Raw genomic sequence first — 16116 nt, forward strand, 5'->3', positions numbered from 1 at the left:
GAGCGGCACATACAGGCCTGTAGTACCTTGTATCGGCCAACAATTTGCTGTAGTTAATCATTTTTCTTTTTCTTTAAAGCTAAGAGAGGGATATAGAATGAAAACAGCACGCGGATTATAACCACTAACTGATTCTGGCTCTGTAATTTCAAAGTCCACATTTGATTTCTTCATTTCTAGAGATGTGTAACATGATGTGTGGTTCTCATAAGTATCAATGGAGGAGCAGGAAAGACGTAACACATTACCTCCGTGTTTGTGTTTATTCAAACAGCTGTACATTACAATGTATACAATCACAGAAAGAGAGCCAGGATGACTAAGGAGAGAAAATAAAAGGCATCATAAGGGAAAGAGCATTCCTAACATTCTCCAAAAACAAGGAGGAAGGCGGCGACGATGAAGATAGCGACAGTGAGTAGTGTATTGGTCGTCTACACAAAAACGCAACGGCGGTGTTTTGAGAATTTCCTGTAAAACAGTTTCCGTGAGAATGCCGTTTAGCCTTATGCTCGACTTACCAGTGTCCCCTATTGAAAAAGGTGAAAGTTGACAAAGTGTTGACAAAAATAACTCACTGCATCATTTAAAAAAAACTTTAATTAGGAGATGGAACCAGGAATATTTACATTTTTATTTTCACGTCATCTGCATCCACATTGACTGAAAACCAATCATACACTAAGCGTGTGCTCAGATTTAGAAAGTTCTGATGAGAAACAACAACGGTGTTGTAAACTCCAACCATTCCTTACTTTAATTAACGCAACAACAAAAGTGAAACTGAAAGTAAGACCTTATCCACAGGCAAACAGAAATATTATCTTTTACTTTGTTGTTTTTTATAAAAGTTTTCTGGAAATATCGTCATCCACACAAAACCCCCCAAAACAACAATAAAGCTTTACATGAACAAAATGTATTTGAAGAATCATAAAAACTACCAAAATAACAGTTATCATAGTCCAAACCATGCCTAAGTTTTGTTCAGGTTAATGTGGATGGTGCAGGTGCAGAGGACAGGTAAGGTGTGCTCAAATCTTGTCTTTACAACGAGGCGGAGCATTCCCCAACATGACAGACTGCTCCTTTAAGATGGAAGCTCCACCTCCTGATCACAGAACAACGAACTGAGAGGAGAAAAGGAAAACAACCACATTATGTCCAGGCGTGCGGTGACAAAAATCACCTCAGGGATCCATCTGACATGGATTAAAACAGGGACACATTAAACCATAAGACAAGGATTAGGACTTATCTCCTTTCTTCTTCTTCTTCTTTTTCTTTTCCTTCTTCTTCTTCTTTTTGGGTGATTTCTTTTTGTCGTCATCACTGCTGTCACTGGTTTCCCCTTTGTGTTTACTAGACCTTTCTTTGCTCTCTCTCTTGTTTGTGCCGTCCACTTTGAATTTGTTGGAGCTCCTGCTGGCCTCCTCCTTGACTTTGACATTAGGAGGAGTCAGTTGACGGGAAACGGTGATGAGCATCCTCTCTTTACACATCTCCTCCTTCAAGGAGAAGTTTTCCTGCCTCTCCCTGTGGTTTCTACGATCTCTCTCACTCCCCCAATCTGGTTTCTGCTCTCTGCCGTCCGCGTGCTCTCCAGAATCTCTATGGTAACCATGGTCTTTGCCGTCAGACCGGTGTGGGTGCTGGTTACTGCTGCTGCTGCTGCTGCTTCTGCTGCTGCTGCAATAATGGGAGGGTCCATTGCCGCCTGCAGCTGGCTGTCCAGTATGTTTGTCTTTTTGTATTTTCTGCTAAAAGAAAAAAAGCATTTGCAACTTGATGATACAGAACTGGAAAGTCTATGGCCACATTAAGACTTTTACCTTTTCTCTTTGTTTATTTTGTTAAAAAAAACAGACCAGTATCACATTGTAACGCGATCATATTATAGGTTAACAATATAATATAAACAATTATAACATGCTCATTGTTGTTTGTTTATAGCTAGAAAAATATATATGTTAAAAAACTAACTATTGCATATTGTTCTTACAATCTGTGTATAACTGTGATCCAATTAATAAAGAAAAAACTGAATACATTAGTGATGTCCCGATCCGATATCGGTCCGATATCAGCCAAAAAAACGAGTATCGGATTATATAAGACAGCCTCTAAAATCTCAGATAAATTCCACTCCAGCACGTCTATCCAGCAGCGCCCGTTGTGATCACATGGGCTCTGCGTGTTGGATGCATGCAGAGCCCACATGATCGCAACAACAGTGTGTGTGTGTGTGTGTGTGTGTTACTGCTATTTCACAGGTTAAACATGTGAAATCAGAGGCTACGAAGCCGCACAGCAAGCGCGACACTAGCTCATCCTGAGGCGAGCTGCTAAAACAACATTATTTCATAAACCCTGACTATTGTTCTCTGTTTAAGTAAAATCACTTCATCAAGCCTATTCTAACATTCCACGCTAAAATAAGTCATTAAAGTTGATATGATATCGTATCTGATCGATATCGGTATCGGCCAATACTCAAGGCTGCAATATCAGTACCGTATCGGAAGAGAAAAATTTGTATCGGGACATCCCTAGAATACATTACACACATACATATATATATATATATATATATATATGTATATATATATATATATATATGTATATATATATATGTATATATATATATGTACATATATATATGTACATATATATATATATACATATATATATATATATATATATATATATATATATATATATACATATATATATATATATATATATACACACAACAAAATATATATAGCTAATCTAATATGAAATTTAGGTGTTTAGTTGAGGTGTCTTTTCAGTGAATGGGAAGAAAAGGCTTGAGTTGAACATCCAAACAGAGCACAGTTTAATTTGCACACACAAAATACTTCCGAGTGGGATAAATTCACTTCTGACTTTGTTCATTTCATGAAATTGATTGACAAACATAAAGAAGTAGTGAGGCACTTACACTGGTGCTGGTGCTGGTGCTGGTGTCACTACGCTGGTGGACGGCTGCGTGGTTTTCAGCAGAACTTAAGTCCCCAATGAACTCCTCACATTTCTGGCAGTAAAATCCAATCACTGGTTTCATAAACCTCAGTCCTGTGCATGACACGAGAAGCATTCACAGCATTTCAGTGTGTGGCAGACATTAAAGACAAAACAACCTCACAGAAAGCTGGCTTACCTTGATGTTTCATCATATCCTCCAGTTCTTTTATCAAGGATTCCATTTTATTTACAGTGAGTTGTTTTCCTCGCTTCTCTTCCTCTTTGTCACTTGTCTGGGAAAACACAGAACAATCTCAAAACAAAGAAGATTGCAAGTGTTCATCTTTCATATTTAAGGCTTGAGTAGTTTTGGACTTTACTTTGTGTTTGTCGGAGCTCTGAGACGAGCCACAGCTGTCACTTTTTGCCCGTTTCTCCTTTGTGGCTAAAGTTGGGGAACAAATTAAACAATTCATCTATTGTTCACACAAAGCATTCGACAATAAAGGCAGAAAAATCCAATCACTGGTGTCATAAACCTCAGTCCTGCAAATGACGCAAAATTACAAGGTCAGGTGGAATCAATTTTCAGCAGTCTGGAGAGAAAGAAATTCAAAATCAACTTCACTTGCACCGCACATAAAATAAAATGAGCAAGTAAACAGCAATGTTTGGTGATGAGATTGAATTATTCATTTGGTATTGATGACTGTATTTATATAAGTAAATTAACATTTGTGAACAATATGGACTCAGTTCCAACCCTGTACAACCTCATGTACTCCGTCATTTAGTAGAAGCAATACAGTCATTTAATATTATGTCAAATTACTTGTTTTTATCAAGTGACCATATTTTCTGTATCACCAAATTAGGTTTTTTTTACCAGCTCACAGCATATCATCCTTTACGTATACATCCATCCATCCATCCATTTTCTACTGCTCTATCCTCCACAGGAGGTGCTGTGCCAATCACAGCTGACATAGGGTGATAGGCGGGGTATGCAGTGAAACCAAAACAGGTTGAATTAATTGGCCTTTTAATGTGATTACTAATTAAGTGTAAAATGTAAAAACCATCATTTTCCAGATGCCTTTCTTTTTCAGTAAGGTCCTTCACCCAGTATTTATGATATGTCGTTATTAGCGTGCGTTAAAAACACATCTGTAGCTTCAAATTTCAAACCACAAGTCAACTCAAGTCTGTTAGTAAACAAAAAAAAATACTAATTGCGGATTCTCACCTTTGATCAGAGACTGCAGAGATTCCAGAGCCTGCTGTACCTTCGGGTTTTTCATAGCTGTTATTGCATCTGACGCATATGATGAAGGGGAAACGATCTTGCTGATGTTTGCTGTGCTCAGACTGTATAACGTGTGTTTGATCTTTGCATTCTCATTGTTGTCCAGATTAACATACGACGTCATTTGATCTCCAGAGCTTTTGAATGTGGTCTGTTGACGCTGTTGACTGTTCACGGCAGATTCTTGTCGTTGACAAATCTCTTGCATCTGGGTAAACGCTGGGAAAACAGAGGGGGACGTGTCCTGCTTTCCTCCAGCCAAGTCATTCCCATACAGGAAGGACTCTTCGTCTTCCAGCTCATCAGCTTTCTTGACTGTGGAGTCTTCTACACTTTGCGCTTGGAGCCAAGAGAAGTCACATCCCACTCTGTCGTGGGGAAGGAGCATGCTGTCGTTTTCAGGTGACAAATTCTCCCGATTGTTATGCTGAGTTTTGTTTTCATCAGAGGCCTGTGCAGAAAAGAATACAACAAAAGCTAATTAAAATACAAATTGTTTAAAATGGCAAAGAACTTTGAAAACCTCAGAGCTACTTTCATTTTCACCTTATTGTTGGTTGAATAAAATAAATCTCTGCTTTTTCTTTTACTCTCTTTTTGTTTCTCATTGGTAGAACTTGATGACTCTGCACATGCATGTCCAGCAGTGGTGATTGCTCTAAAACAGCAAGAAAAGCTCCGCCTCCTCTATAATGTCATCAAATATGTACTGTGTTGTATTTACATTTCAATACTAGTGCGTTCAGAATCAGCTGTTTATCACGAACGACTTGACTTGAATCTCAGCTTCGACTATTTTCTATGGGATGGCACAGAAATGCTTTTTCCACTGTGACCTGGACCGTGATTGAACACGTGGCAAAAAACGTCACTTCCACGGAAGCTCAGCTTCTCTCTGAGTCAATAAAGCAAAGGGCAGGTGTGTACGCTGGAGGGACTGTCCGAAAGGCGGAACCAGATTTTGATTGGCAGCGTTGCAGAAACGCGTGGATTTATGAACAAGATGACTTCAACTACATGGGGTGACACACAGCAAACTCAAGTGCTCTAGATATAGATGCTAGTCCAACAGTAACAGGACCAGGTTTCATGTCTTTGCAACTTAAGCGTACCAGTTTGTCCGTAATAGCATTCTGACGCGCATCTGTAAACCCTGCCATGTGGAGGGAGGCAAAAAAACATGTAATTCTTGCCCGGGTTAGGATTACTTGTGGTAATAAGTGGTGATCTCCTGGGTGTTTTATCGACGTCAGCCATTTTGGAAAAAAGGTGTTGAATTTCAATTACTACATGATTCGTTTATCATTGATTTTTTTAATATTCAAATTATATTCGACTCCCAAAATTCGTTGCAACAGTTATTTTGAAGGTTGAAATCCTTCATTGTGTCACTTTAACTCCCATCAAGTATGAATGATGTGGCGTTGATTTACACAATAAATGATCGATGACACATGTTTGACACCTGTGCTCATTGCTGATCACATTGAAACATTTGGTAAAGCAATTAACTCTACCTGAATAGTGAGGATGGCATCTTTGAGGGTTGGTAACCGCTCCTCCAGTTCTTTGCTGTTCATGACCAGCTTCAGTCCTTCCAACAGACTTTTCCCTGATGCATCCTCACTGATGTTTATACTGCTTCTGCAGCTTTGGCCGGGGCTCATCTTTCTCTTTTTATCCTTGGCATGGCTCTTTTCACTACTGCTACTTCGCGATTTTGAACTTGTGGCGCGACTTTTGCACCGGCGATGACTTTTCTTCTTGCTTTTGCACTTGCTGCGAGATCTGCCTCTTGTGCCACAAGTTCGACTTTTGCTTCTTTCTCTGCTTTTGCTGGGTGCTCTGCTTTTGCTGCGTGCTCTGCTTTTGCTGCGTGCTCTGCTTTTGCTTTCTCTGCTTTTGCTGGGTCTGCTTTTGCTGCTGGGTGCTCTGCTTTGCTGTCTGCTTTTGCTGCGTGCTCTGTTTTTGCTTCTTTCTCCGCTTTTGCTGCGTGCTCTGCTTCTGGCTCGAGATCTCCCACGACTTCTGTCATGACTTCTGCTTCGGCTTCTGCTCACGTACTTCTGGAAATTAGGGTCTGTTTTTAAAGCACCTTTTAGGACATTTGCTGATTTTAATGCCTCAGCAAGATTGAATGCCATGTCCCCTTTCAGATAGTCTGGGAGAGGCTTGTTGGCAGCAATGCATCTCAAGAATTCCTCTCCAGCTCTGTCACTGAAAATAAACATGTATGTGGTTCAAACACCGGCAAAGAAAAAAGTTAATTAAAGCAACAGTTTCCGTTTAGATTGAAGCATATTATTTTATAAGCAGATTTACCTGTCTGGAAGATGTTCTCCTTGGGTGGCTTTCCACTGTGGGACCTGAGGGTGTGGTGGTTCTGGGTGAGGGACGACCTGCTGGCTGCCTCCCAAAGCAATCACTGTACTACGGTCTATGGAGAAGCTGCTACAGTGGGGCTGAGAGTTTTCAGAATTGGTGTTATAGTGCTGCACAAGTCATGGCATTTTTACTTACTTTAAATATTTTAAAAAGGCCTTTGTGAGGCCATCAAACATGACCGAAAATTTGAAAACCAAATGAATAGCTGTACACATTCAAGTTGGAAAAGTTTGCTGTACAAAATACAATACATTAAATTAAATTAAACGTTTGTGGTTACATTTGAGATCATGTGCAGAATAAAACCTGTTTTACCTCCATCACGCATTACTTTTAAAATGCGCCAATCAACAGAAAAAAAATATAACCGGTGATCGTGTGCGTGTTTCCATTGGCTCTACTCGCCTCGCCGCGGTTTATGTAGCGTTTCCACTAGCTGAGTAGGTACTATGTGACGATTGGTCAGAGTGCCGTTACAGGAAGAGACGTCCGACACAGAAATCAAGCCGAACAGTGGCGAACTGTAGATTAGTAACAATCCTAAAAATGTGGGCTAATCTCCAATAATTAACAGGGAAATCTCAATATTTAACAGAGGAGCTCAGTGACTGTGTCAGACGAAGTCTGTGCTCCGGTCATGGAGGAAGTACCGAATAAATATTTTTACTTAACTGATTCTAGTGATTTTATCAAGTTACACTGACAACAACTGCTTTGCAAGTCAGTAGTCCCTCGTTTGTGTGTGTGTCGTGTGTAAAACAAAGTCACCACAGTTTCACGCAGCTGTGCAGTGATGACTCCGCCCACCTTAAAGTAGGTACTTTTTTGTAGTGGAGCTGCAACCGAAAACCGTGCCTTGTTGTGCCACGCCGAGGAGAGTAGAGCCGGTGGAAATATGCCCTTGCTGTGAGGCAACAAAGATATACCCCCTCTCAGTCAACTACATCAAATCTATCGATTATGCATCCATTGCATTGTCAAGCCTTTTCATCAAAAGTATTGCTAAATGGTTTGTATTTATATAGTGCTTTTCTAGTCTTGATGAGCACTCAAAGCTGCTGTACACTACACTACAGTTTTGCCATTCACACCCATTCACACACACTTACATACAGCGCATCCATGTGCAGCGCATTTTCTATCACTTTTCTTTTATACCCACTCACACGCAACATGGGGTTAAGTGTCACATCAGCATGTAGACTACGGGAGCCGGGAACTGAACCCACAACCTTCGCTTCGAGTTGAAAGACGACTCACTATACCACTCGCCCCGAAGTGTAAAAGTGTAGCTACTAAATATAAACTAGGCCTCAATAACAAAGCAGGGTTTCCCCAGTGCATTACTTGTCCCCCCGCCAGGCTAAGCATGGTCAATACATGAACACATTGGGGGTGTGAGGCCAGGTGTATTTTTCCATCACCTGAACCCCCCAAAAACACTGCCTGTCTCTACCAGTCTTCACGCTAACAATTGAACAACATGTCACGGACAAAGAGTAAAAAAACGTCAGACACTTTCTTTTTCTGAAGTCAGAGGAGCACTGGAGGAGATGATGTGCCCACTCATTCACCTGCTGACCATGGGGAGTGCACCACAACCGAGCCGACATTAGCCAAGCCACTGCTTGATGATGAGGCAGAGCCAGTGCGAGCTAGCACAGAGCCGTAAACATGGAACTAGTGGATTTAATCCGAAATGGTTAGTCATCAGAGCCGTGACGTAAACATGGAACTAGTGGATTTAATCCAAAATGGTTAGTTGACCATAAATGTAGCGGATGGCACAAGACGAGTGCGGTCAGCATTTTTTGTACTATATGAAAATATTAACAATGTTATGCTCATTTCATTTTGGTTTAGCAGATTTCACCATTAAATTAAGTATTAGATACGCTTTGTCTTATAGCTGTTGCTATGAGTTGTCTCATTCTCAGTTAGAAGGTTCTGGAAGAGCTCTTTGAAAAGCCCTGACGGACTGCATGTACTGATGTAACATGCAGCCTGTGCAACAAAAAGTAAAATGTCACACAGCACAGCAAAACTCTTCAGCTTTCCCTGAAGAGTTCCCTGTTTTTACCCCTTGGTAGTAGTGCAACGGATCATAGAACCCACAGTTCTACAAGCACGGTACCACATCTAGCATGGCCAGCCACAATAAGCGACATAACCCAGGTGGGTCAGTGATGGGAGCAAAAACTGATGCTCCTATCAGTTAAGCAGCCCTTTCCTGCAGGCTCAGACCGGGCTAAAGTCATTACTGATGCTACTGGGGTGTTTATAGTTGCATATGAGGCCATACTCTGTTGTGGAGAACAAAGGCTTTAAAAACATCCTTCATTATGAAGATTGTACCAGAACTTTATGCAAAAGAAAACAAAAAAATGTCGAGGAATTATCTGAGGCATCTTCTGTTTCCCTCACTACAGATGGGTGGACCTCCAGAGCCATGGAAAACTACATGACTGTGACTGCTCACTTCATCACAGCGGAGTGGGAGAGGAGGAGTCCAGTGCTGCAGACACGCCCCCTCTATGAGAGTCACACCGGCACAGGTACTGACAAGAGCAGTAGCAGAGTGGAAGCTAGAGAGGCCCAAAAGCAACATCCCAGTCACCACAGATAATGCGAGGAACCACGTTAATGCAATAAATTAAGCTTGGCTGGGGACACAGAGAGGATGCTTTGCACATGTGATACATCTATTATCTATAATAATGTGGACATGATGGAAGGAGTGGCAAACTGGGGTGGTGGCCCCCCTTTTCAAAAAGAGGGACCTGAGAGTGTGTGCCAATTACCGGGGCATCACACTCACTTCTCAGCCTCCCTGGTAAGGTTTACTCTACCTACTGGTACTGGAAAGGAGGGTGATCGAGTTCCCAGGGAGATACTGTGGGAGGTGCAGCGGGAGTATGGGGTGAGGGGGGCACTACTTAGGGCCATCCAATCCCTATACGCCCTAAGTATGAGCTGTGTCAGGGTTCTCGGCACTAAATCAGGCCTGTTTCCTGTGGGTGTTGGCCTTCGCCAGGGCTGCACTTTATCACCAATCCTGTTTGTGATTTTCATGGACAGGATATCGAGGCGTAGTCGTGGGGGATAGGGGTTGTAGTTTGGCGGGCTTGAGATCACATCGCTGCTTTTTGCAGATGATGTGGTCCTCATGGCTTCGTCAGCCTGTGACCTTCAGCGATCACTGGATCGGTTCGTGGCCGAGTGTGAAGCGGTCGGGATGAAGATCAGCACCTCTAAGTCTGAGGCCATGGCTCTTAGCAGGAAACCGGTGGATTGCCTTCTACGGGTAGGGAATGACTCCTTGCCCCAGGTGAAGGAATTCAAGTATCTCGGGGTCTTGATCACGAGTTAGGGGACGAGGGAGCAGGAGATGGGCCGGAGAATCGGAGCGGCTGGTGCGGTACTGCATTTGCTTTACCGCACGGTTGTGACGAAAAGGGAGCTGAGGCGAAAGGCAAAGCTCTCGATCTACCGGTCAATCTTCGTTCCTATCCTCACCTATGGTCATGAAGGTTGGGTCATGACCCAAAGAACGAGATTGCGGGTACAAGCGGCCGAAATGGGATTCCTCAGGAGAGTGGCTGGCTTTTCCCTTAGAGATAGGGTGAGAAGCTCGGTCATCCGGGGGGAGCTCGGAGTAGAACCACTGCTCCTTCACGTTGAAAGGAGCCAGTTGAGGTGGTTCGGACATCTGGTGAGGATGCCTCCTGGGCGCCTCCCAAGGGAGGTGTATCAGGCACGTCCAGCTGGGAGGAGGCCTCGGGGTAGACCGAGGACAAAGTGGAGAGATTACATCTCCACTCTGGCCTGGGAACGCCTCGGGATCCCTCAGTCAGAGCTGGTCAATGCGGCTCAGGAAAGGGAAGTTCGGGGTCCCTTGCTGAAACTGCTGCCCCCGCGACCCGGCCCCGGATAAGCGGAGGATGATGATGATGATGACTAAAAATAAAATTTGTGACAAGATCTGAACTGTGAGTTTTGTGATCCATTGCACCCCTACCCCTTGACCATGTTTGCATTTTTTCATTTATATTTATTTTACTTTTAAATGTGACCAGCATTGCATGACTTGTTTTAAGGTTCACTGGTCGATTACTTAATTAGGACTGAAAATAATGTTATTTATTTTAATTGTATTTTTTCATGTTTGATAAAACCATATTTCAAGAGTCTATAGTTGGTGTTAAAGTATTGTTAATCAATGTCTTACAATAACACAATACAATTTCAAATTTCTGCCAACTTATAACATTCTTTTTTCTTTTTTTTTTACAAAAACACAGTGGACCACTGGTGGGCTGCCCTAGTGGTCCTACCACCAGGCAGCAGGTTTTCTGGGGGAAAACCTGCAAAGGACGCTTTAGTCAATACATTTCTGCAGGCCTATATGAAGGAAAAGTTCCACACTAATCTACAGTTTTGAGTTGTTTACATTTTTTCTTTTGCTACTGGATAAATAATTTCTTAAAAAGTGAAATGTGTATGAAAACAAAAAAAAAAGAAGGTGCATCAAGTGACCCCAAATCACATCACAATCACAAGAACCATGTCAACTACTGACATTATCCAGTGTTGTGCAAAATGTTTGGCATTGTGCTTGTACTGAGGCTATAGTTCCTCTAGTAGTGACAAAAAGGACCAGCTTAAAGAAAAGACAGTAAACAGGTTTTCTTTACATTTCCTGGTGTCTTTTATATGTTGTATGAGATACAGCTTCACACACCAAACAGGAACATAATACCATAAGTTCAAACAAGTTATTCAACAAATAATATGAACACAATCAAAACTTTAATAAACAACCTTTGCAAAAAAAGTAACCTGATATGAAGACTGAGATATTTCAATCCTGCACATGTCAGAGACTGAGAAGGAAACCAAGAGGTCAGGTATGAAACCAGTGTACACTTCTTGAGGAACAGGTAACTTCTCCCTGATGCTCTAAACACAGCAGCTGGTAATTACAAGTCGGTTTCCTGCACCAACAAACCATGCAGGCAAACTTTGACTTTACTATGGAAAGTGTCTTGAAATAATGTATCAATGTAATTGAAATGAAAAGATTAAATATCTACTGGCTGCATAGCAGTATTCTCATTTGCCATCTCCGGGCTCCCTGGTTTCTCCTAACATGGTTAGATCCTCCCGTTCTGTCTGTGAATGCAGACATTGTGTGTTACACAGTTTCAACCTGGCCTCAGAATGTCCTTTCCCAGTGCATAGGCATGTCCCTACAGTTGGCACAAGGACACCGGTTTATCCCTGGCACACCAGCAGAAGGTGCGTTATTATGCCTGCACTAATGCATCAAAAACTAGACCTGGTTTTCTCTCCAGCAGCTGTGCTCCTCCAGAGTCATCTCCACCAGAGGTCTGTGTGCATAAAAGACAGAAAAGAGAAAAGTGTTTGTTTGAACAATGTTTGGTAGATAAAATGTCAATGTATTGCAAGTTCTGTCAGCTATTTACTATCACAACAACATAAGTATGAAACATGATTTGGTCTATGCATAAATATTTGTTACTTCGTTACTTGGGCAAGTTTTATAATGAGATAACACACCAAAGTGGTACCTAATGTAATTCTGTTGTTACTGAACAGACCAGGTAAGAAAATCATACAGCATTACCAGTACACACCTGTAACTTGTCTTCAGTGTGTGACGAGCTTCTCTTCTCCGCTCTCTTTTTCTGTGGAGGCAGTGGCTCGTTCCGCCTCCCACGTCTGCTGCTTCACTCTACTACCGTGGGCAGTGCACACCACTCACCTCGCTCATTCATGAACACCTAGAATGCAATTATCACTATTCTTTGTACTATTACTTTGATAATAGCTAGCCTGCCTGATATAATGCTGACACGTTATGGAAAAATGACAATAAGCTGCTCTATGATACATGTCTATGATGCATACAATTACAATATACACAAGTAAAACGCATCTTCATATGGGAAACGCATCTGTTGACACAGTCATAGAAGACAAGGACGACGTTTGATCGGTGAAAGCCACCTTAGTTTTCAGGGAAGAGCCATTTCGAGCTTCTCATCTACAGTAGATGTCACTAGAAATTACACAATTCACCTTTAATATAATTAATATATGCAAAAGAGAGAAAGTGACCATTACAACTTACTAATAAAACAAAAAGAACTGTACATGATTGTTCAACAACACATATTAAATGTGTTTTCATTGGAGCGATAATGAAGAGATCTTGATTATCGAGTGTGGATTGGCACCTCTGTGCTTCACTCTCTTCGATACGCCCTGTTGATACACAACGGTATTTGGGTACGTCTCAACCGGTCACAAAACTTTATCAAAACATTGTACAGCCGCGATTGGATTCAGCGTAGACTACAATGAGAAATGAATGTACTGCATGCGGGACTCAAACACACAGATTACCCGCTGGTGCCTGTCCATGAAGCCATACCGCTTTACCATCGGCCATATCCCTGGGCGGAGCAATGACGGAGAGACAGACATACAGACAGACACTATTAAGCGAACAAACCGTGGGAAAACTGTACTGTTGCATCCCTCGCGTTTACTTTAGTCTTTTGCTGCTAAACCCCGTCACTTTCACCAGAGAGGAACTCTGAAACATAAGACAGTCCTCTCTAGTTGTTTTTTCTCCGGTTTTCACAAAGCCTGACTTTATCTCTGAGTTTTTGGTTGGAGGCGCTGCGGCTCCAATGTGGAATATACCGGAGACACAGACCTTAATCAAAAAACTCTGACTTTGCATGTTCCGCTGCCCTCTGTTTCACCGAAACGTGGCTGAGTGAACACATACCGGACTGCGCACTTAGGATACCAGGCTTCTGGCTGCTCCGAGCGGACCGCACCATAGAGCTCACAGGGAAAAAGAGAGGAGGTGAAATATGATCCTATACAAACGAAGATGAGTGTACTGATGTCACAGTGTCAGAAAAGTCATGTGGTCCTCATCTGGAGTCCCTTTCCATAAACTGAAAACCCTTTTATTTACCGCGGGAGTTTTCCTCATTCATTCTGGTCGGAGTTTACAACCTACCACAAGCCTGTGGATCAGAGGCTGCTGGCTGACCAGATAATGGACACGGAAAGAAAACAGCCAGACTCCCTCATCATTATTCTTGGGGATTTTAACACATTGTCAGTTATCATTAGCATAGATTTAATCCCTAGGGACTGTAATATGCATTTTACATGCTTTTAATCTTTTGACCATTTTGACTGTGTTCATGCATTATGGCATGAATTTTGGCAAGTTTTTGTATTTATTTTTATCTTGTTATTTCCAGCCCAGTTCCTGCTGTAAACCTTAAATTCACTACAATTGTTACACTCAATCTATTAAGCGCAAACATTTTGCCACTGAAACTTGCAGAATATGCAGGTTTAATTCATCATTTATTCCTCTTATTGTTGTATTTAATATTTGTTTTGTGTTGTGTTGTGGTACTTGCTGGCTGTAACCCATATTGCCCCTTAAAGATAAAAACACTTTTGAACTCTTATTTAAAATATATACATAAATAGTACTGTACGACACACAAACACTCATTACATGTACATAAAATATACACGCATCACATACAGTACATACTGCCTGGCCAAGAAAAAGTCTTTGATGGAATAATCTGGTCATTCAGTATATTCAGGTAGTCAGCTGTCCTCATTCTTTGGACACATAATGTTGCTGAACCTAGACCTGACCAACTGCAGCAAGCCCAGATAATAGCACTGCCCCCATTGCCAGGCAGTGCATCATATTTTTTTCATAATTTAATATTTATCAAGAAATTACATGAATAAAGAGAAAATCGCTTCATTGAGTTTCTAGGTGATGCAGAGGATAACTGCGTGGTGTGATCCATGCTAGAAAATTAGAAGAAATACTTGGTGTAATCAGATTCACGTTGTCAAATAAAATTTTTGTTAATATCTGTAAATTTTTCCCCCTCCAGGTGCAGTGTGATTTTTGTCTCAGATGGGCAGATTTTTAATGTGCAGAATATGGCAAGTCTAACACACAATATACATGTGAAAAATGTATGAATACTTAAACAGTATGCGTAATAAATGGAATGTCTATTAAAAATGTGTAAAAGGTATAAAACGGAGTTCCAACAATTATTTTCAAGGACAATTAAAGTTTTTGAGAATTGCCCCAAATAGACATGGGTCATTAAAAGTGCTAGTAAGTGTAAGTAAAAACCACATCTGTAACAACAGAGTTCACACATTCAAGCCTTTGTTTACGTTTGTTTCCCGGAAGTTCTGTAAAACCAGTAACCTGCTATAAATAGGTGAAAATATACTCTCTTTTATCTGTCTATCTCAGGGGTCTCAAACTCAAATGACCTGTGGGCCACTGACTGTCTCGTCTGGTCAGTCGGGGGCCAGTCAAGTAAAAAAAAAAGCCCAACCTTTTTGGGAAAAGCAAACTGGTGTACGTTATGAGCTCAAAATTACATATCAATATGCTGTATTAATTACTTTTTTTAATATGTACTCTTGCCTCGTGTGAGCTTTTCTGTCTTTTATCCACTATTCTGAACAGCACTTTGGTCCACTGTGTTTGTTTTGTGCTTTACAAATAACGTTGGATTGGATCTGATAATTTCAAAATATAAGTGCTTGTTCTAATATGCAACAATAAAGAAACATATTTATGATGCAAAATTAATCTAATAATTTCAAAATAAAAACATATAGAAAAGACTCGTTACAACTTGATATTGTTTGGAGGGCCACATGCAATCGATTGGAGGGCCACATGTGGCCCCCAGACGGCCAGTTTGAGACCCCTGGTCTATCTTTTCATTTGGGATCAAGTCATCCATCCATATGGGGTAGGTTTCATCATCAGACCATCCTACCTGCATATATCACGTGGAAGCATATTCTGGTGGGTTCATTTTCTTCTTACTCCTCGGGCACATGTTAAGCTACATTAATAGACAACAAGTCCTGACCTCTTTTTGTCGCTAACCCTAGTTTGAAACATGTCTAACCAGCGAAGCTAGCTATATTACCATGTTGGGTACTTACTGTGATAAAATGCTCTCTCTGTGGCCGGTTGTGCAGAAAGTGGTTATCCGGTGGCGGGGCAGAAAATGGTCCAGGGGGCAAGTGTCTGGCAGGAGGAGGAATAGTACAAGACGCTTTGAGTGTGAAAGGAGGGCCGTGCGGTGGAGGAGCTCCGAATCGCGGCGGTGGAGGTCCGAATCGCGGCGGCGGGCCGTGTGACGGTTTGCCTGGTTGATACATGACCGTGGGCTGGTTAACTCATAGAGAAGAAACCAAAAACCCAAAAAGTTTCAGTACGAACGTGCTATTATTTTTATACAACTGCTCATGTGACGGTTTCACTGCGACTCCTCACTCCCGTTGCTACCGGAAATACAACAGTAACCCTCAAAGAC

The 16116-nt window shown here is 41.6% G+C and overlaps 1 protein-coding gene and 1 long non-coding RNA gene across 3 annotated transcripts; both read right to left on the bottom strand.

The window, feature by feature from the left end:
* Positions 1-615: 615 nt before the first annotated feature.
* si:ch211-195b21.5 (serine-rich adhesin for platelets) lies at positions 616-16094 on the bottom strand. Of its 2 annotated transcripts, none has more exons than XM_044045630.1 (8): positions 15743-16094; positions 6617-6756; positions 5812-6511; positions 4235-4745; positions 3369-3433; positions 3185-3281; positions 2966-3099; positions 616-1757 (listed from the first exon to the last, which is right to left on the bottom strand). In XM_044045630.1, the coding sequence occupies exons 1-8, from the start codon at positions 15959-15961 to the stop codon at positions 1248-1250; spliced, it is 2376 nt and encodes a 791-aa protein (XP_043901565.1). In that variant the 5' UTR covers positions 15962-16094; the 3' UTR covers positions 616-1247. The 2 variants fall into 2 exon arrangements, with proteins under 2 accessions (XP_043901565.1, XP_043901564.1); XM_044045629.1 differs by having other exon boundaries at positions 616-1760.
* LOC122781683 lies at positions 11467-14234 on the bottom strand. Its single transcript, XR_006361834.1, has 2 exons — positions 12337-14234; positions 11467-12069 (listed from the first exon to the last, which is right to left on the bottom strand). It is a non-coding gene; the product is annotated as an uncharacterized LOC122781683 (long non-coding RNA).
* Positions 16095-16116: the final 22 nt, after the last annotated feature.

This window comes from Solea senegalensis, linkage group LG15 (assembly GCF_019176455.1).
Source record: "Solea senegalensis isolate Sse05_10M linkage group LG15, IFAPA_SoseM_1, whole genome shotgun sequence".
Classification (NCBI taxonomy): Eukaryota; Metazoa; Chordata; class Actinopteri; order Pleuronectiformes; family Soleidae; genus Solea; species Solea senegalensis.

Excerpts from the sequence above, each read along its gene's own strand:
- si:ch211-195b21.5 (XM_044045629.1), bottom strand. The coding sequence starts at position 15,961 with ATGTATCAACCAGGCAAACCGTCACACGGCCCGCCGCCGCGATTCGGA. Across the intron at positions 6,757-15,742 it reads AGAGAGAGCATTTTATCACA|CCCCACTGTAGCAGCTTCTC; the intron begins GTAAGTACCCAA and ends GAAAACTCTCAG. Across the intron at positions 4,746-5,811 it reads ATGCCATCCTCACTATTCAG|GCCTCTGATGAAAACAAAAC; the intron begins GTAGAGTTAATT and ends TTTTCTGCACAG.